Source organism: Epinephelus fuscoguttatus, linkage group LG16 (assembly GCF_011397635.1).
Source record: "Epinephelus fuscoguttatus linkage group LG16, E.fuscoguttatus.final_Chr_v1".
NCBI classification, from domain to species: Eukaryota; Metazoa; Chordata; class Actinopteri; order Perciformes; family Serranidae; genus Epinephelus; species Epinephelus fuscoguttatus.
In genome coordinates, this window is record NC_064767.1 from 36,888,716 (window position 1) to 36,910,822 (window position 22,107).

General features: G+C 41.3%; 1 protein-coding gene across 3 annotated transcripts in view; it reads left to right on the forward strand.

The window, feature by feature from the left end:
* Positions 1 to 22,107, forward strand: part of rasgrp3 (RAS guanyl releasing protein 3 (calcium and DAG-regulated)) — a 72,112-nt gene that overhangs the window by 45,071 nt on the left and 4,934 nt on the right. The window contains exons 4-16 of one of the 3 annotated variants that reach the window (XM_049601191.1): positions 1,109 to 1,171; positions 2,861 to 2,992; positions 4,527 to 4,674; positions 6,901 to 7,074; positions 7,796 to 7,912; positions 11,501 to 11,779; positions 14,093 to 14,173; positions 14,425 to 14,538; positions 14,642 to 14,757; positions 17,013 to 17,160; positions 18,173 to 18,209; positions 18,941 to 19,090; positions 19,252 to 19,631. In XM_049601191.1, coding sequence (XP_049457148.1) covers positions 1,109 to 1,171; positions 2,861 to 2,992; positions 4,527 to 4,674; positions 6,901 to 7,074; positions 7,796 to 7,912; positions 11,501 to 11,779; positions 14,093 to 14,173; positions 14,425 to 14,538; positions 14,642 to 14,757; positions 17,013 to 17,160; positions 18,173 to 18,209; positions 18,941 to 19,090; positions 19,252 to 19,631 — 1,939 coding nt within the window. Of the gene's footprint in view, positions 1 to 1,101; positions 1,172 to 2,860; positions 2,993 to 4,526; positions 4,675 to 6,900; positions 7,075 to 7,795; positions 7,913 to 11,500; positions 11,780 to 14,092; positions 14,174 to 14,424; positions 14,539 to 14,641; positions 14,758 to 17,012; positions 17,161 to 18,172; positions 18,210 to 18,940; positions 19,091 to 19,251; positions 19,632 to 22,107 lie in introns of all 3 variants that reach the window. The other 2 variants (XM_049601192.1, XM_049601193.1) reach the window with 2 other exon arrangements.

Sequence of the window (22,107 nt, forward strand, 5' to 3'; positions counted from 1 at the left end):
TGAGTGCAGAGCTGATCTTCTTCCAGACACTATTTGTATGTAGACCTATTGTCCAAGGGCCAGTCTCTGGCAGCTCTGCACTGAAATGACCAACTTCTTCTTCATATTTATCACAGACTGATATTTGAAGGCAAAGATATTTGTTGGCTGTGATTGTTTGTTCCTCCTCAAATGATGCTGTGTTCCAAAAGTCGAAGTTTATTTCAGAGCCAGCATTCGGGCACATGTGAGCTGCAACGACATCCCTCTTTTTTTTTAGCGCGCCTGCCGCACATCTTCATTAAAAACAATGAATTTGAGGGTGCAAATCTGAGGGCTTTGTCACTTTTTGGGCACTTGATGAAATGCCTGATGCTGTTCTTCTTCTCGGGAAGAACTCAAATTTGAGTATGATAGGGACAGAGAAGATCAGAGCAGGAAGAAATTGCAAAAGTCTACCCATGGAGGGACGCAGGAGAACTAAAGAGCTTCTTTGATGAACTTTTGCCAAAGCTTCATTGATGTATAGAATGAGCGGTATGAGTTTGCGTGCTATCCCCAAGTCTGTGTGTGTGTGTGTGTGTGTGTGTGTGTTCTCTGGGTGCTCCAAATTCCTTGTGCAGTCCCAAGTAATACACCTAAGGTCAACTGGAGACTCTAAGTTGCCTGTATTTGCTAATGTAAAGGCCTCAGTATCTTCAAACAGACTACTTCATACAAAGTGTTGTGCGATTATGTCTAAAGACAAAAGTGTATATACCTTTTAAAATGGCTGCACTCAGTGACAGGGCTAAGATAACTTGGATGAGGGTGCTGCTACACATTACTATGCTATCTTAGTTGAGAACTGTCATAAATGTCAAACTAGACATTAGACATCACATTAGACAAATTAGACTGCTAAGAAAATGCTGAAAAGGGGTTAGGGTGAGGGCAGTCATCCTGCTCATCAGCATGTAGTCTCTACAGTAGCAGCTATAGCCTACTGTCAGACTGCATGACTGGAGAGGCTACTTCCTGTTGTCAGTCACACACAGCAGCAAATTAATCCTCGAATTGTACTGATTTATCATGCATTGTAGTGTATTAGTTTCTTAAATCTTGAAAAAATTCCTTAACTAGACCCCACGTACCGTGACTGCAAAGGTGACAACTGCCAGAGAACCAGGCTGAAGATTTGTTATTTAATGAGGTAAGGTGCTTCATACACATTCATTCATTCATTACAACATTTTTCACGGCCTCTGATATCTAAAGCCAAGACAACAGAAAAGCCAACTGACATCTTAGTTAATAACACACTTTATTTGTTGTTAGCCCAGAGCTTACAGTTTGGCATACAATTCATGCAGTTTCAAGGTTACACACTTATAAATAAGAGGCCACAATAGGATTTAGTCCTTACTATGCTCATTTCCTGTGTGTTCACTAGCAAGGACTGTGGTGATTAAGTAAGGACCTAATAATGAGAAGGGGTAAGCGTTGGTAGGGAATCTGCCATAGTGCCTGGGTGCGACAGACCCCCTCTTATGCAGATGAGGAAGGAACAAAAGAAACACGAAAAGAGAAACAGGGTGGGATGGAGGGGCATGAATGTGTGAGGTGGGTATTTATGGAGTGCTGGAAGTGGCACAATTGCTCTGTTAGAAAGCTTCAATTAACTAGTAGAACCAAACCATCAACATGATTAACTTAAATTATTTATTAATGAAAATTATTGGTTAGTAAGGCTTCACACTTGTCTGCAGTTCTTATACTTTCTGTTTGCATTGTGAAGAAGCTTAAGCTATAGTGCCCAGGCACCACAGACCCCACAACCTTTTGACAAGACTGAGCAAATCGGAGATCTATGAGTTCTGAACAGATGTAGCAGTGACATGCACAGGAGAACCAAATGATTGTGGGACGTCATCATAAGGGGTGAATGTAGCAGCTCAGATTTTGAAGGACTGTCAGTAATAATGAATGGGAGGAATGCCAGACAAAGGGAGAGGAAATGCTGGTCAAACCAGAATCAAGTCACAAATTATCTGGAAAAAGAGAGAACCTGTTGATGTTTTGCTCTGGGATTTTTTGAATTGCAAGTAGTTTGAGTCTTGACAGCATTTATTGGGGATTGGGGATTGAAGTAAAAGACAGGTGTAAAATGGCTGGATTAATTAGTTTTAGTTTGCTCTAAATTAAATATCATAGTGTCATCTGAGAAATAAGACAAGTCTGAGATGCAGGCATTATGCCGTGGGTCACAAGAAAAGGTTGAGGCTGTGAATTCGGAGCGTTTGAGAACTCAAGTAAGAACATGGCCTCTGAAGTTTGGGCAACATGATGCCACAACTTCAGTACTATATATGGTGCAGATGGTGTGAATGCTGATTAACAGTATGTTTGTGCTAAGAAGAAGCCAACAAGGAGAGGGTTAGGTGTGTATTCATGGCATGCCAGAAGTTGTGAGGTTGACTTGTGGTCCTGCCCCACAAACCCTGCTAGATGTCTGTAATTGTTAAATTTCACAACATTTAGCTTTTGTTTTAAATTTGATTCAAACCCTGTGCACTGAGGACAACACTGCTCTGGAGCCAGGTCGCAAAGGGTGGGAACATCCCACAAGCCCAAGTTGTAAATATGACATAAACTTAAGGGGAGTTCCTGCCCCATGCCACCACAATACAAGGACATCAAATGTGGGTCACAAGTGACGAGATCACAAGGGTCAATGATTGGTTCAGTGGAAAGTTCTTTAGAGCTAAAATTAGACGTTTTCCATTATGGCACAAGTTCACAATGTCACCATCTTTTTACTATCAAAGTAGGCCTATTTGCTGCTGAAATCTGTGTGTGTGTGTGTGTGTGTGTGTGTGTGTGTTTGTGTGTGTGTGTTCAGGTACTGGATTGTGACATTTCCAGCAGAGTTCAACCTGGATTTGGGTCTGATCCGGATAACAGAGGAGTTCAGAGATGTAACTTCACAGCTTGGCTGTGAGGAGCATTTCAAGCTCCTCGACATCTCTACCATGTAAGACACCAAAAGCAAACAGAATTTAGAAACTACTGACCTGCTCAGTGTAAGCAACTATATTGATGAAATATCAGTTGTGCTAACAGTTTAGTTATCACCAGGGGTGAAAGTAAGCCGGTACAGTCTGGTACTGCGTACCGCTTAAAGATTCAGTGGCTGTACGCAGTATCAAGAAGAGGAGAGAGCGGCTGCCTGCTAAAGCCCACATTCAGAACCAGTCACGACCGCACTTTAGGCCAGAAAATAGATCTGTTAGCAATATACAGTTTTAAACACCACTTTGTCCGTTTATTAATTGCTTTTAACTTGTTCTGAATTGCTTCTGACTTGTCCGTGCTGTTTTTTGGTCCATGCTGGACGGAGCCTTGCGGACATCTCCCTCTCTCCCCCAGCCCCTCCCCTGGGAGAGAGAGTCCGGTGGTCTCCTATGAGCCCAGCCTTCGAGATGTGCATGCAACACTCCGTTAAATGTCATTCAGTTCATCAAAAAATACCTCAATTAAAATCAGTTGCATAATAAGCAGCTATGTTCCATGTTATTTTGTTTAATTTCAACAACACAGAGAACAGCTTGAACAAGCTGCGTGTGAGCTAACGATCAGGGATTTCACTCTCAGCAGTACGTGACAGCGCATGCGCGTCTACTTCCGAAACACAGTGGTTGGGGTGCATTTGATTTATTGTACTGGAACTTTTGATTTTTTGACAACTGGACCACGGACGTCAAAAAAACGCCATTTGCACCTGGACAAGACAAACAATAAATGAAACCAATGAAATTCCACACATTCTTGTGGTGGGCTCAAACGCTGTCAGCATGATTTAGATAGGAAATATTTAAATAGTTTATTGAGTTTATTGCGGATGTTGATCAATGTTTTTTACAATGAAAAATAGGTAAAGAGGAAAAGAGAAAAAGAAAAAATATGACATGCATGGTTTTAAGTATTCATTAAGGTTTCATACATGCCAGCACCCTAAACATTAAAACAAATATTTTACTATACACGTTGTGAAGTGTTTCTAATTTCTTTCTACTCCATACGCCAACACTGAAATGTTTTTATTTGTTTGTTTGGTTTTTGACTTTGCTTTTTAAAAATGCATGAAGCGAGGAGAGGTGAACAATATGAAGCAATGAATGTTTTGGTAATAGTACTGGCAAGAATTTAAAACTACTTTCACCCCTGGTTATCACCCTAAAGTAAAACTAACCCTAATTCCACTCTTGACCCTTAATCTAGGTCCTGATCCTAAAAGATCTAAATGACAACTCCTCAGGAATGAGTGGTAAAACATCCCTAAGGATACATAAGCTCAGTTGTTCTTGTTTTACAGTTGCTACATAACACATAAGTAACAGGACTGAAAACCTACATAGACAAAGCTGAAACTACTTAGGATAGTAAAAGACCATAGTGATGATTTTGCAGATTTTAGTCTCTCAGCTACAAGTTCTTTATAATTCATATTGCTGCGTCTTTTTCCAAATTTGATTGTACTTATTGTTTATGAATTGATCTCCTTGTAGTCCATCATATGACTGGATGCGTAAGTTGACCCAGCGCAAGAAACAGGCTAAGAAAGGCAAGGCCTCACTGCTATTTGACCACCTGGAGCCTATGGAGCTGGCTGAGCATCTCACCTTCCTAGAGTTCAAGTCCATACGGAGGATTTCGGTATGTCTACAAACAGCTCTGTTTCTGTCGAAAAATTTGTTTGGCTGCCATGCTAGCAACGCTGCTAAAAGGTCAGTCAGTCAGTAAGTCCTTTGCTCGGTCCACCATGCACTTTGGTCCAAACTCAATTATAACTTAATTGCCATTTCATTTTGTAGAAATTCAGGGGTACCAGAGGATGAATTCTTCTGACTTTGGTCATCCTCCAACTCTTTTCTTCTAGTGTCAACAGCAGGTTAACTTTTTTGTTAGTAAAATATCATCACAACTATTCAATGAAATGCCTTGAAAGCTGGTACAGAAATTTGTATTCACCACGGATCTGTAATAATTTTTTCTCCATCCCTTAAATTATCATCTAGCTCAATCATTGAGGTCAAGATTTCAATCTGTCTAGAACTCTGGTTTATGACCAAATACCTGGCTGGTTGTCAGTCACAGCAATGGGCAGGAGAGGCTGTGTGGTACTAAGCAGCTAAGACTGTGGTGCTGGCCAGCAGAGGGTCTGTGGCACTGAGCAGGTGAAAGACCAAAAAAGGTTGATGGCATCTGGTGCCATGGTGACCATGCCTTCTTCTGTGGATTTCAACAGGGGAGAGGAGAATGGCAGGGCGAGTCCAAATGACTCCTCCACTGGTTCACTGAAGGCTCATTAAAGGGGATCCAGGATAGGTAAGCAGTGGGCCAGCCAGCCCAGGGGTAGGCAGGCCAAAGGTTAACAATCCCAAGGCTAACTGGGATGCAAGCTGGAGGCAGGCAGGCTGGTGGTGAGTAAGCTGGAGTGCAGGCTGGAGACATAACACATAACAACTTCACCAATAAAGGCTTGGAAAAAACTAGCTGGGGGCCAGTAACTGAGCCGCATCCTTCTGCTCCTCACTGGAGGTTGTTTGGCACTATACTTGAAAGCATCAAACTGCATAGATCACCCCATTTAGTCTGTTCACAAAAAATGACAGATCTGCTGGATGCTTTTTAAGCCAGATTGTTCTAGTGGGTGAGGTTGTGGCAACAAGGGAAATGACCTCAATTCAAACAATGAGGTAGACAGGAACAATTTGGGATCTATTAACATTATTTTCAGGGTAAAGGGATCTGGTACAGCTATGGGTTCAGGTTCAGGATCAAATTCAGGTTTAGGGTTAGGGTTAAAGTATAGGTTCAGGTTGAGGTTTAGGTTTACATGGAATCAGATGGCTAGAAACCAAGGAATGACACAACATTGACAATCTGGCAGGGAATGAGTGGAAATCGTTCGGATACACTGCAGGGGCTGAAAATGAGCAGGTGAGTCAACACGTGAGCAGGTGAATGAGAGAGTCAGGTGACAGGACAGGTGGGAAAGTCTCAGGTCATCTGGTGGATGGATAGAGAATGGCAATGCAGTGGCCTGGGGAAGTGAAAAGTGGATGAAGACAGGGGCTGATGGGCAGACTGAGTAAAATAAAAACTTCTGAGACTGGCGTTGTGACACATGCAAGCATTTAAAGAAAGACAATATATCACATTTGAAAAAAGAAATGGACAGTCTTCTCCTTAAAATGTAAATTTATAAGAAATATGACATGCAATTCAAGGATTTTGCTGCTACAAATTTGGTCTGATATCTTATGGTAGCAAATGATTATTGTTACCTATTGTGTAACTTATATTACTAGTCAGCTCTCCAACTTGGTTAAAAGTTCAATATGATGTATTTTCTTGAACTTTTAAAAACATTTTGAAGCCCAATGAAATTTCACATCTCTACTACTACATTTTCCTAGACGTGGCCAGAAATTGACTGATATCATTCAGTATCTAAATACGTGTGAGCCCTTGATCTTCCCCTAGCCATCATCAGGCCAAATTTCCAGTTCTATGTAAGAAATATAAAAAAACTCATGGGCACTCCAACTCCATGAACTTTCCTTCAGCACCATTGTCAAGTCAAACTATTAACTTCACATATAAGACATTTAAAAATTAAATTAAAGAGTAATGAAGTTTAAAGAGTGCATTGGTGCTCCCACAGGGATAAATGCCTTTAAATTTTGGCCATAACATGGCTTTTAAGATGCCATCATCCTCAGACACATTAAGGTTTTAAGCCACCAATAAAAGCAAAATTGTCAGTATGAAGTTTGCTCTATCTTTTCATTGTTTGCTGCAATGACCCAAGGACCCTATAGGCCCCTGAAGAATTGACAGCTGGATATCTGATCTGTAATACCCTTTTGTCTCCAGTTCACTGATTACCAGAGCTATGTGATCCACGGCTGCTTGGTGGACAACCCAACCCTGGAGCGCTCCATTGCTCTGTTCAACGGAATCTCACAGTGGGTCCAGCTCATGGTGCTCAGCAAACTAACACCTCAGACCCGTGCAGAGGTTATTAGCAAATACATCCATGTGGCTCAGGTAAGACAGAAGAGAGGGAGCACTGTAGTCCTGAATGCAGCATATCATCAAAGGTGACTCATAAATTTATAGTGATAAATGCAATCAATAACACAACCTTTTATCATCACGTTATTGGCGTCTTACCTGGTTTAATGAGGAGCATCTCACATCTTTTTTATGATACAGATAATTTATCTGAGGTAACTTGTCTGAACTTACTGATTCCATCTTGATGATAAATCAGTAACAGCCTTTTCCTTTTAAAAAAACAAAAACAAAAAATAAAAACATAGTCCTGAAATGAAGTAAGCATCGTTGATTTAATGTCCATTTATAACAAGTGAACTTATTTTTTTATTTATTTGATTATTCTTCCATCAGAAATGCTCTCATTAATATTCATGGTGGGTTTTGAGATATTGTTTGCATGTCATATTCATCTTATGAGAGAGCCAAAGAGTGTCTCCATTACTCCACTAATCCATTATTGAAAGAAATGGATTGGTATCCTAATGACACACACTCAGTGATCATGTCTCCTATTATAGTAGAGACTGTCTGCATACAGGTTCAAGGATGAAATCATTTAACACACGGCCATCAGCTACAGGAGTGTGTTGCACTCATCACCAACCTGGGACCTTTTGTAATAGAACAAAACATATACAGAAAGTGTTTGATTTGATTAAAAGTGGAGAAGCAAAAGTTACAATTATAATGTGTCACCCATTGTCATCAGAAACTTCTGCAGCTGCAGAACTTCAATACTCTGATGGCGGTGGTGGGGGGCCTGAGCCACAGCTCCATTTCTCGACTAAAGGAGACTCACTCTTATCTCACTCCAGAGGTTGTGAAGGTAAGTCAATACCAGCCAAAGGCCTATCCACACACATTCAGTACATATATACTCCACTAGCATATGAACTTACAATAAGCACACCACTGTATACAAGGCTTGGTGATATGAGGAGATCCAGTGGTAATTTGTTTGCAGGGCAACCAGGCTTACACTGTGTCCCAACTGAATGTGATGAGAATGAGCGTCAGCAACGATATAATTGTTTTTTATTGGAATGTCCTAACCGGCTGCAGGCAGCACAGCGCTGTGCAGTACAATGCGGCACGTCATTTTGAGCAGAACTTTTGCCAGACTCCCTGTATCTATTTATTCCTGGCTGTCGCTCCCTTTTAAAGTGCAGTAAAGGAAGGATTGATTTATTAAGTTGAATTGAGGAGTTATCTATATTATAGCTCTTTGTTTCACTACAAAAACCTAAATAAGGTGGCAGTTGGCTGGAGCTAAAAATTTATGGTGAATGACCATCAGTAATAACATACAACTTGCTGTTGGCTATACTCAAAATATAAAGCGTGCATCTTCTCTTTCAAAAGTAGAAAGATAGAAAGTACTTTTGTTTCGTCTCTAGTCTGATCTTGTGTGCACAGCTGATAGGTTCATAGTTTGTTTACTTGATGTGACAGATAGCGTCTAGTGTTACATGATGCAACGCAATGTTGCAATGCATGCTATATGGCTCATTTATACTGCCTGTAGGTATGAAAATACAGTAGCTATGTCCATTTCAAATATTGTAAACATCACTGCCCTCATACTTTCATGCGACCATCATGATAGCATTGACACAGCCAATAGATGGCTCTAGACGGAGGAGTCAAAAGTGTCAGACAACATACAAGGCGATGATCAAGGAGGTTGTAATAATGTACTTTTTAACACAGGCAGTGTTGTAGGCAGCGGTGGTCTGTGAGGCCATTAAATACATTGCGACATATGGACAGAGAATTCGAGAATTTGTTGTCTCCTACGGCTTATCTCATTTGAACTACGCTACACTGCTTCCACGATCTCCAGTGGCTCTGCTCCCTTTCGTCCATGTCTATAAGCTTACAGAAAACATGCACAAATATGCATGAAATAAATGCAGACTATGGACAGAAGGCTCCGTCCATGTCCATATCTAACATTTGAGCATAACTGAGCCCCTGGCTGGGTGCTCGCTTGCTGTTACTATAGTGTTAGACGTTTAGTTTTAAAATTTTCCTTACATGCAGACAGTGTTTTCTTTGTTTTTGTAATTGGTTTATTAATTTGATAGCTTAAATCACAAAACTGGATGAGAGGGGTAAAAAGGCTCAACAAAGCAACAAATGTCACAACTGAATGGTTTAGATGGTCAGATTCTAGATCTAGATTGTAACACAAAAAGTCAAAATGTCTGTAGTTGCAGTTCTTTAAATGGCCACTAGAGGCTGGCTCCTGGCCAAAGTCATTAATTAAGTGATTGAAAAAATCCTCAGACTTTTCTAAAATTACAATTAATACAATTTATATATTAAAAGTTGACATAATGGTCAAGGGTTTCCATGGCTAATTCCAAGTCTGGTGTGGTGTCAATTTTGACACTCATGTATCTATAAATGTGATAAGTGGCCTAAGAGCCTGAATGCATGCTGTGTTTATTGCACCCTCAAATTCAGTGTTCAGTGTTTACATGCAGAAAATCTTGCTGTTTTTTTGCCCTTATTCTGACCAGACAAAATTCCTACTAAGCTGTTAACATGTGTAATAGAAATGAATATTTCCTGTTTATATATAGCCTGGCACACTCCGATTAACATGCTCTGACATGTCATTTATCATGTCAAGATATGGAAAAGTGGAACCGCTGGAGCCATTTGTCAGTCTACTTCATCAGTTTCCTACAGGTAACGGACTTGTTAGACAGTGTAGGCACAGCCTTCCTCTTTCATTTTTTCAACCACCTTCTTGAAAAGGTTAGTTTTGTGATATTTGTGCATATCCAAAAAACCTCCTGATATCTAAGTCTTTCATAATGTTTTAAAGTAGGTGCGTTTCTCCTTCTAACCAGAAATGCGGGCTTTTCTTTGGAACATGCATCCCTACTTAGCCTCGCAAACTGTTGGTGAGTTGGTTTGTGTACAGCTTCTCCATGACAACACACAGAGCCAACTGTAAAAATATAAATAGGCTGTGTTTTGCAAACTGTGGTTAAAACCACAATTGAGACTAATAGTCTGAATGTGCTGTAGACATGTACAAATAAAGCTACTAAAACCCTAATAATACTGGCATATCCCACATGTTTTAACCGGAAAATTCTACATTCAGGAAAATGCCTAATTCTGCAAATCTAAATGAAATAAGTTGTTTACATAACCCACATCAAATTCAGAATATTGTCATATTCGGAATGATAGTGCAATTTTGACGTGCATGTAAACGTACACAATGTAGACAGGCGTCAGGTGCGCACAAAATTGAGAGTGATGCTGTTGCAGTATGCAAGCATTTCCAAGCACTGTGGCCAGAGATAAACAAAGTTCAGCTTTTGGAACACAGCAAGGCACACACCGCATGTCATGTGATGAGGAACAACCAGTCACAGTTGGCAGATACCTTTCCTTTCTTCTGTAAATATCAATCAATCGTAAATACGAGGAGAAGTTGATTGTTTACGTGCATTGCTACCCAGAGCTTTACATCTATCGCACAGACAATATTTTGATACATGGGCAGTGACTTCTGGTGGCAGACACTGAAGAAAAAAGCCTGTTACATTGGCATCATACATGGCCAGTTGCTGTTATTGTGAAACAGCGCCTGGCAGCATTGAGGAAACGTGGCGGGACAACAAGGAAGTTAAGGCAGCAGAAGTCAGAGTAGGATGGGTGAAAGGAGTGGTGGATGGGTCCAACAACCACTCACTTTCATCTAGGAGGCTGGTTGCTTCCTGTCAGATTGTATAGCCAAACCCTGTTCATTTTTCTAAACCCAATCGCGACTTTTGTTGCCTAAACCCAACCACATGTGTGTGTTGGCAGAATGTAACCATATGCATGTAACCATTTGTTGTTGAAAGAAAAAAACGTCAATTTGCAGTGTTGTACCAACATAAGAGACCATACGCAAACAGAAATGTGTTTTGAAATCAGACAATGCATGTGACAGGCAGAAGACACAGTGTTTCAGAATGCCAACAACCAAAACACCCAGGGTACCTTGCATGTCATTTCTCAATGTGGAAAGTCCACGACCAAACCTTAATATCACGGTGTCAGAGTGAGAACATGTTGTGAAAGTTGGCACAAAGAAGGCACAAGAGTAGCATCCAGCACCTTACCTCACATTTTCCAGGTGATAAAAGATGTGACATGTGTCCCAGCCCTAACTCTTTACCTCACTACCTCCACAGAGAAGGCAGCTGTTGTTGATTTACCTGAGTATTCCAAGAGGCTGTGGTTTAAGAAAACTATCAAACCATTTCTGACTTATAGGGAACACAACTGCACACCTGCATCCATAGTAAAACCACCAAGGCATGTAACATTTGCCTCACAGCTAACTTTGTGTTGATCATTTGATCATGTAACTAACCCAGACATTCCCCACTCCCCGCCACAGATCTGGAGTGAGATGACAGAGCTGGTCTCTTCCAACAACAACTATTCCTGCTACCGAAAGGCCTTCAGTGAATGCCAGGGCTTTAAAATCCCCATCCTCGGCGTGCACCTTAAGGACCTGATCGCAGTGCATGTAGTCTTTCCTGACTGGGTTCATGACAGTAATAAGGTGAACCTGGTGAAGATGCATCAGCTCTACCTGACCTTCAACGAGTTGGTGTCATTGCAGAGTGCAGTGGCCCAAGTGGAGCCCAACATGGACCTCATCTACCTGTTAACGGTGAGCGATTGTCACTCCACATGTAGTAGCTTAAAGCCAAAAGATTTAAGGGACAGATTGTTCTAAAATGAAGAAGTGTCACTGGCCAAGTGTTCACATACAAGGAATTAACCAAAGTGTACAAACCAGATAAAAGGATAGCACTTTACCACACAACTTGGCATCTTTTTCTTTTTCAGATTATTTTGTTTCTGTTTTAGTCATTATCAATGAATTCAGCACAATTATGTCTTTGAGTCTAAGTATGTGCAAGGACGTGGGAAAAGAAGTTGGTAGGAATATGTATTGTAGTGGATTTAGCAATAGCAATAGTCAAACTTAAAGTATTGAGAAAAAAAACATTCTTCGTTTTTATTTTATACATCCCAAAACTCAGCTAATCTGCTTCAGTAGGACTGTGTGGGTGTGGTCTGATTAACAGCGGCATGGCAGCAGCAAGACTTGGATACCCTTCATTTATTAACTTTTTGGTTTAGGGAGCACTCTGATTTTACGGGCCAGATTATCAAGGATCAGGTAAAATATATATATCAAAAAGTTATCCTTGTTCAGCTGAGAACACTCACCTAGTTGAGACATCACACTATTTCAGTGTTTCCGACCAGGTTTTCTGTCCTTTGGACACAAGTTCTGTGACAGTATTGTATTGCTTAGATGGTATGTATTACCTTCCAGAGCTCTACAAAGTCGGCTCTATCCCTGCAATCTTGAAGAAGTCTGCTTAAGGCCCTGATCACACAGAATGTGTTTGCAGGTTGCCAAAAGGGAGGCTCACAACACTGTCTTTTTTTTTTAATTGAATGCCACTAGTAAAAAAAAATTGCCAGATAACCATTAAGATTTTTTTTTATATATATATAGTAATTAGTAGTTAGATACTAAAATGGACAGGCAGAGGGTACTTGCTGAAGCTCTGGTTGAGGGTGAGATGCTGTCAGCAAATAGTTTGTTGCGCACAGGGAAACGAAGATCTGTGTGGGTACATGAGACCTTAAAAAAGAGGGTGGATTAAGGGGAGTACCACCATTTGGCTCAGGAGCTTCACCTTCATGATGGCCGTTTCAAGTGCTGCGCTTGAATGCTTCCATGCCTGCTTTTTTTATATTGAGATCGTGGTAACTGCGGTTTGTAAAGTGCGGTTTGTTGTTGTGACCACCACAGAAATTACATGGGGCACTTTCCCACTCTGAGTTGAAGTTTTTCTTTTTTTTTATCTCGGAGTTTAGCAAAAACGCCAGGTGCCTAGAGCACAGAAACACTTGTAGCGATGCAAAATGCAGAAAGCTTCATTTTCACTAAAAATAATAAAGAGCTACCTCCAGCTGCTTAAACACTTTCTGTGTGATTAGGGCCTAAGAGATTCAAGACTGGACAACAGTCCAGAGAGGCACCTTGCTTCATAAAAAAGCTCAGTCAGTGTGACCAAAAGTCCTGTTTGCTACAGGTCCATTTAAGCTAGCAGGCCTTGTGATTTAACTGACCTACCACTTATCTTTTCTTCATCTATTTCTTCAAGGGCACAGATAAAAGGAGACAGTCTATCTGGAATAGTATGACAAGCTATTTGTCAACAGGCTCTCACATCACTTAGCTTTCATAATTCTCATTGCATGAACATAAGACTCAGATATAAACACAAAGCTTTTGTAGAAGAGAGAAGAAGCGTTTGACCAGTCATAACAGTTGCCCCATCATCTCTCAACATATGTATTGTATTGTATGACACTGAGATGCTCTGCAGCTTCAAGCTTGGGTCCTCTACCAGAGGCCTGGGAGTTTGAGGGTTCTGTGCAGTATCTTAGCTGTCCCTTGAATTGCACTTTTCTGGACAGAGACCTCAGATGTTGTAACTGGAATCTGCTGGAGCCACTCTCCCAGTCTGGGGGTCACAGCCCCCATTGCTCCGATTACCACTGGCACCACTGTTGCCTTTACTCCTCACATCTTTTCTAGCTCCTCTTTCAGCCCTTGGTATTTTTCGAGATTCTCGTGTTTATTCTTCTATTTGTTGCTGTCGCTCAGGATTGCTACATCTATCACCAGTGCCTTCTTCTGTTGTTTGTCCATCAACACGATGTCTGGTTGGTTAGCCAGTTGGCTAGTTATCATCGCTCATTGTTTCTTCCAAAAATATTGGGGAGAAACAGCAGATTGGAAACTGCTCAGTGGGAGATGACTTAATGGAGATGAGTGGAGTGTGATTCATCACAAATATTTGGTCCAATGAAAGCTTGCTATGTTGGTCTCAATATATTAATTGATTTTTGAATATAATCTAAATCTAATTCCATCCAAAACATTTTGTAATTTCAGCTATCTTTAGACCTGTATTACACAGAAGATGAGATTTATGAGCTGTCACTGCTGAGGGAACCACGTAACCCCAAATCATTGGTAAGTCTCAGCTGAAATGCGTTGTCTTTTGTGTTTAGGTTTGTCCATGCTGAGTGTGTACAGTTTGAAAAACTTGAAAACTTGATACTTTTTCAGCAATGTTAAAGACGCATTTGCACAAATGTTTGTACTTTGTTATCATTTTTTGCTTCTGTGGAACTACTGGGAGAATTGGAAATTTGTACCCAGGATATAACATTATTATTTGCTGAACTAAGTCCTGTGTCCCTGGACTGTATCCTTCCTCAAAGCCTACCTCTCCAACGACTCCCAACAAGCCCCTGGCCCCACTGGACTGGGCTTCTGGTGTCACCACTAAACCAGACCCCTCTGTGGTCAATAAACACATCAGGAAGGTGGTGGATGTGAGTAGACATCATCTCTTTTCAAATTTAGAATGCTGAAACTGCTGCTGGTTGGACAGATGTAGAGGTGTGTTTGTGTAATTTGTTTCTTGTCATTGGGCAGTCTGTGTTCAGGAATTATGATCATGATCGTGATGGCTATATTTCTCAAGAGGATTTTGAGAGCATCGCTGCCAATTTTCCCTTCCTGGACTCCTTCTGCGTTTTGGACAAAGACCAGTGAGTGTAAATGTTCGAATAAGTGAAAGAGCAGTGTGAAGGATTTAGTGGCATCCAGAGGCGAGATTTAATTATGGATATTGTTTTCCATTTTTGCCAATAGATTCCCCTAAATTATACAACCAGAACCTTTAATGACTATATGACTATGACTATTTATGAATGTGCCTACAAGTAATATTTTAGACAACACTGTGTAGAGTGCAAAATAATAACATAATCACTGATACTGATAAACCTACAAACAAGGCCTAACTCTAAATCTCTCACTGTATATTTCATGTCCACCTTATCCCATTATTCCCATCCCATCTATCTGAATTATGTTGCATGGACATGGTGGTCCAAGGACTTATCAGGAACTGCTGTTTAGACTGTATAGTTGGGTACAGCAAATATGATACAATTTGTAAAGGTGTAATTGCAATTGAAAGGAACTGTAATTTCTTAAACCATTTTTTTGTTATAAATATTGTTTCTAATACATTACCACCTGCACCCTGGGCACTTCAGCAGTCTGCACATTCTCTAACTACCTACCATGGCTGTAAAGATCCGGTTCCAAATAAAGCAAAGCTACCCCAATTAAATTGTGTATTTAATGTTTGGCAGCATTGAAGGTTAGAGTTTATTGGCCTAATGTAAGATGCAGGTGGTACTTAAGTGTGACCACAGTTTGAGAACAACTGTGCTAAAGAAGCAATTTGAGGAAACATTTAGCCATAATTAGGGTTGCAGCAGTATGACATGATATGAATCGAATCAAATCAGATCAAATCAAATACATTTATAAAGCATGTTTAAAAACAACCAGAGTTGCGTTGGTGGCTTAGTGGTAGAACAGACACCCCATGTACAAGGCTGTTGCCGCAAGCCCAGGTTCAACTCCAGCCTGTGGCCCTTTGCTGCATGTCACTCCCCCTCTCTTTCCTACTTTCATGCTTATCTGTCCTATCCATTAAAGGCTAAAAAGCCCCAAAGAATATCCTAAAAAAAAAGAGTTGACCAAAGTGCTGTACAGTAAAATAAAATAAGTAAAATAACTTATATGGTAACAGCAAAATGTTAGAGAAATAACAAACCCAAAAACATGCACAAGTAAGTGAGAAAAAAAGCATAGATCTGAGATCTGAAAATGAAATAATGAAAGGAAAAACAGAAATCTTAAGGACAAAGGCCTTAGAAAACATGTGGGTCTCCAGCCTAGATTTAAACGTGTCTACAGAGCGGAAGCACTTAACTTAAAAGGGTAAACTGTTCCAAATCTTTGGGGCGACTACTGCAGATACACGATCATCCTTCCCTCTTAGTCTGGATCGCGGGACTGCCAGGAGCAACTGGTCTGAGGATCTGAGAGCTCTAGCATTGGAAAGGGGGTAGAGGCACTCAGTGATGTATTTGGGTGCCAGGCCATATAAGAGCAGCAGCATTCTGTACCAACTGCAGGCGAGATAAGGATGACTGGCATATACCCACATACAGAGCATTACAGTAATCCATACAAGAGGAAATTAGGGCATTCATGACTATCTTCAGGTCATGAAATGAGAGGAATGGTTTCAATTTGGCAATGTTTCTGAGTTGGAAAAAGTAACCTTTCATTACAGAACTGATATGTTTGTCGAATTTTAAAGCTGAGTCAAAGATGAGACCAAGATTTCTGGCCTGGGCATGAAGGTTAGGTGCCAAGGGCCCCAGGTGGTATGTTTGGATGGAGTTGAGGGGGCCAAATGATACCACCTCTGTCTTACTATCATTTAGTTGGAGACAGTTTTTTGCCATTCAAGATTTCACATTTTGGAGGCAGATGAGGCGGAACCTAACTGTGTCATTATTTATTTAAAGTTGACAATTATCATACCATGAACATTTGCTCATATACGATATTAAAAGAAAAATGCAACTGGGTGCAGAATCTCACATGTTTTAGTTATTTTCAGAAGGGAGACTTTTTACACAAACTTCCATTTAAAAAATGGTTTCGGGTTTCAATTATAGTAATAAAACATGTTGAATTAAAAATACACCTGTTACTATTTAGTAATACAGCAATTTTGAGATGACTGAGATGATTTTCATACCATGAAACTCATATTGTTGTAACCTTAGTTATGATACTGTAATTTTAGTTGAATCTTAGGGCTGAATAATATGGTACATTTTGTCTGATCTGGTAGGACTGAAATACCGGTAAAGTACGTTTTTTTCTCTGTGTTTATCTTCCTTTCTTTCTTGTCCCTTTCTCTCTCTTTCAGAGATGGATTGATCAGTAAGGATGAGATGATAGCGTATTTTCTGCGGGCTAACCCATCCCTCCAGTGCAAGATGGGTCCAGGTTTTATCCACAACTTCCAGGAGATGACATACCTGAAACCCACCTTCTGTGAACATTGTGCTGGATTTGTGTGTATCTCTAAGATTCTGTCATTGCATTTTTCATGTTCATTATTTTTCGTCCAAGCAATGAAAATTTGCAAACAGTGCAGTTTAACTGCCCAGCCTGCTTTAAGCCAGTCAGACTGATTCCAAAACTGCTGCTGGGCATGACACATCTGTCGGGTTTAGATGGTATTACTTACTGTCCAAAACCTGTTGAGCGCACACACACACACACACACACACACACACACGCACTGTTACAGGAAATGTTGTAATGACTTGTTTATGGCTTTAGGACAGGGGTATGCAACTTGCAGCTCCAGAGCTGCATGCGGCTCTTTAGCCCCTCTCCAGTGGCTCCCTGTGGCTTTGACAGAAAATTATATGGAAATAATTAACTGTTATTTTTTTTTTAACATTTTCATTTTTTTATTGTAGGCTTAAAGTGACTTACATTCTTCAACTGTAAAAATGGATAGCCAATATATCAGTTAAAAAAAAGTTTTAACATTTCGTCAACTAAAATGTGCACCATACGTCTGTGGCTTGGTGCCTTATCCTCTAAAAACATCACAAGTGATGGCTACTGTAGTCTTTAATCTTTCTTGCTAGGCTAGCTGTAGATTCCAGATCTAAAAAGGGAAAAGTCTCAAGGGAAAACAGAGAATGTAGTAGTGCGTAGACAAATTTGGTTGCTTTCATCGGCAACGCTACAAGGTTAAGTACCAAATAATTAAAAGTAGCCCATTGCAGAATAGTCACCTTATGCTAAAACATATAAATGAATGCTCATTTAGATCTATTAGTAATTTTGAGGCTAACTTCAACTTAAAAGGCTGTGTTACCTTTATTATGGGGCTCAAATATGTTTTGCAGCTCCAGACAGTTTATTTTTTTGTTGGGGGGGGGGGGGGGGGGTTGGTCAAAAATGACTCTTCTGATGGTAAAGTTTGAACATGCCTCTATGCTTTTATTTTCTCATGTCATTTTTTTCTATTTCCCGTACCCTCCTCCCCTCTTCCCTCTGGATCTGCAGCTCTGGGGAATCATCAAACAGGGCTACAAGTGCAAAGGTATTGTTTCACTGCATCCTTTCATGAATTATATAATCATGAAACAACCCCCAAAGACAAGTAAAATAAGGCTCATCTTGTTATGTATATGAATACTGTTTAATAGTAAGTTGATCAAAACAAAGACCTAACTCCACAAATGTGTAGTTACATCAACAGACTGCAGCTAAATAGAGGTACACACTCTCAGATTGCTGCAAAGATAAAGTAAAAGGACATTGGACAAAATACTGCTGCATTTGAAGTTGGCCCAGGCATAGAAACTGTAACAAGTAATAGTAATAAAGACAACAGGAATACTATAGTGTCATTAGGCAAGACCCGCCGTTGAAGGGGACGGGAGAAGGTAATGGATCAGGTCTGCCTGCATAAACATTAGACCAATGAGCTAAAGAAACTGCTGCAATGGCACTGTCTGGTGTTTGAGCGCACCTGCCGCACGTCTACTGTACATTGAAAACAATAAATTTGAGGGCAGAAAAAATGCTGCAAGTGTACAGCCCTTGATGCTCTCCACATACATTTTGCGCCACTGTCTCCCTTATGTTATGTTATATCCCCTGTAGGAACATCTGCCACTATGTATTTGCCCAGGTTTTAGGTGACCCCTGACCCTTTAAGAAATATGTAACTAAGAACATCTAAACTAAAAAACAATATTATCTGCCTGTTTTGAAGCTTAGAACACATAGCCCTGAATATAAGCTGATGTGTCTATATTTCCTCTGCAGACTGCGGTGTTAACTGTCATAAACAATGCCGGGAGCTGCTTGTTCTGGCCTGCAGGAAGCTGATCCGCTCCAGCTCTCTGGGCAGTGTTTCTCCAGCCAGACTGACCCACAGCTCACTGCCCAGCAGCCCAGCACTGCCCGCCTGTAAAGGTCATTTTCAGCTTGGAGACATTTACTGAACAAAGCGATAGTATAGTAACAGCATAGAATCATAGATTAATACATCTAAAGCAAATTGTAGTTGTGAGCTCTTTTAGTTATTTTATTATTTGACATTAATTGTTGATAATTTTCTGGGTTCTCTCCTTCAGATGAGGATGAGGTGTTTGAGTTCCCGACTGTCACATCAGCAGGTCCAACTCTGGACACTCAGTCCATCACACTGATGACTGGTTCAGCTCAGAGGATCTCTGTGCGCCTGCAGAGGGCCACCACCAGCCAGGCCACCCAGACCGACCCCCTGTGGCCTGAACACAGCTGGGGGGCCACAGACGGTGGCTCCCACACCTTCCCCAAAATGAAATACAGGACTCACAGAAAAGCATCCAAAAATAAAGGTTTTGCCCGCTGGGAGAACCAGAATGACCAGGCAGCTTCTTCTCAGCGCAGCGTGGACTGTCAGGAGAAGTCAGTCGTCTCAGGAGAACTTGTACACAATGGGATTACACACAGAGGGAAGGTAAGAGAACAGGTAAAGTCAGTTTTTCAAGTCTGTTTTATTTATTTATATGGGCAAATATCACAGATTTTCTTCAGTCACAATTTGCCTTAATGAACTTAACAGTGGGTACAGCATAGGACACCCTCTGTCCTTAGGCCCTCAATTCAGATAAAACAAGACTCCTCAAAAAAAAACTTTAACAGAGAAAAAAATGGAGGAAACTTCAGGAAGAGCAACTGAGGAGGGACATACAGACATGCAGTAGATGCGTGTACATAAAACAGACCAACATGATAAAATTATCGGCAGCACAGAGGTGCACTGGTTAGCATTGCTGCCTCACGGCAAGACGGCTGCTTGTTCGAACCCCGGGATGGGGGAGCCCTTATAAAATAATATATGAAAAAGATGAATCTGGAACAATGTCAAGCAGCTTTCAGGTGAAGCCAAATGACCTCATCTCCACCATGTAACCTGGAAAGAAGACAGAAATGCACAAGAAGCAAAACTGATGATTCACAGTGATAAGACAATGAAACAAACTCAGAGAGAGGGAGAGTGATCATAGCAGTGGGACAAAATAAACAGTGGTTATTGATATGCAGTAGTTTTTACAAAACTGATATTATTTTTGGCGGCAGGAATAACAGAACTATAACTACCAGGCTTAAATGATGAGACCGAGACTCACCCACATCAGTCAGATAATGAAAGAACAAGAAAGGAATTGAAAATTAAGACAATTCTGCATTCTGAGAATGGAGAGTCCAGTGATAAAACCATTGTAATATGGTTGAACTTTCTAGTTTTCATTAGGATTTCAGCTTCATTGTTCTGAACCACTCGAAGACTTCTAGTACTAGCCTACAACATAGCAGGCCTGATGACAAAATGTTACAGTAATCCAGTCTGGATGTTACAGAGGTGTGAATTAAGTGCAACACACACTGCTGCCGGCGCGGTGCTGTGGCCGTCAAGTGCCGCCCCCCAACACACATTGGCAGTGGTGCACAGCGGCACCGTCGACACTAAAGGCGGCCGAGACACATAAATAATACATAAAAGCCTTTTCTCGCAGCACCGGCCACACTGGAAATAGAGCAGTGGGCTGAAGCAGAGCGGCAAGGCACGTCGGCCAGCGCTGGTGTGGGTTTGTTCATAGAATATAATGCAGGCGGGAGTTTTGACGCGCGGCGTATAGCAGCGGTGTGTGTTGCATTAGCCATGGATAAAAAAGACCCGATTTTAGCTTAGCTGCGTAAGTGAAAGAAAGCGTTCTTTAAAGGCCCTGACACACCAAGCCGACGGACGGCCGTTGACCAAAGTCGGGCCGTCGGTGAGCGTCTGTTGGCCTAGTTTTTGTGGTGTGCACCATCTGCACTTTGGCGTCGGTGCCTTTTAAGCTGATTGAACATGTTGAATCGGCGGCGGAGCTCGTCAGTGAGAGAGATCACTCTGATTGGCTGTTCAGGTTTTATTTCCTCGCCCGTATAGCGAGTGAGTCTGCCTGTTGTGAAACCGGGGCTAACAGGTGCTTCCTCCTCAGGCTCCACTTCACTCAGCTGTCTGACAGACCCACTGCTTTTTCCCACTTTAACCTGAATAACAAACTGGAGCTAGCTGGGAGAGCAGAGCGTTAGCCGCAGGATGACCGGAGGGAAGCACAGATATCCGCAATTAGAATTGCAGATATCCGCAAGTACATTGGAAATATCTATAATGACAAACCCCATACACATGAATGGCAAAAGTAGTTTGAATCTTACTAGTCAAAACTGAATAACAGATATCTTAAATTAGAGTTCTGACTAGTCAAAATCTAATTACAGATATCTGTAACTGTAGTTTTGACTAGTCAGAATGACGATATAGATATCTTCAATTAAAATTCATACTAGTCACAATGACATTACAACTAGTCAAAATGGTGTTGTTGATATCTATAATGGTAATTCCGGATAGTCAAACTTAGCGATTAAATGTTAAAATGGCTTGCCATACCCCCCTGACCAATGGGAAGAAGCTGCATGCAGTGGCCAACCCACGTAGGCTCTGTGCGTTTAAGCGCTAGGGCCCGCCCCTCCCGCCCCATATAGCAACAGGTGACACTCGTTAGCTAGTGTCAATAGGCTAGTTGGAGATGAACTGCGCCTCGCCAGCAAAGTAGACGAGAGTAGGTGGCCGCAGCGGGGGCGGTGACAAAAAGCCGCGGTGAAGTCGGACAGTTCCCTGACAGTTTCAAGGCTATTCAAGAAAAGGCTGAGACACGGGGTCAAACATGGGGGGATTGCGCATGCGCGGTGTAACTTGAGCTGCGATGCTGGAGGGTGGCAGCAGGGGCACTAGATAAAAAGCGCAGGATCCGCTCAGGCGATCAAGGAGTGTGCTTGGTGCAGTCTTGCTTATCTCAGCCTTCTCTTGAATAGCCTTGGACAGTTTCCAGCAGCCTTCAATCCATACAGGAAGTCACAGATACACTCACATTCTGTCTGGAATGATGTCAATT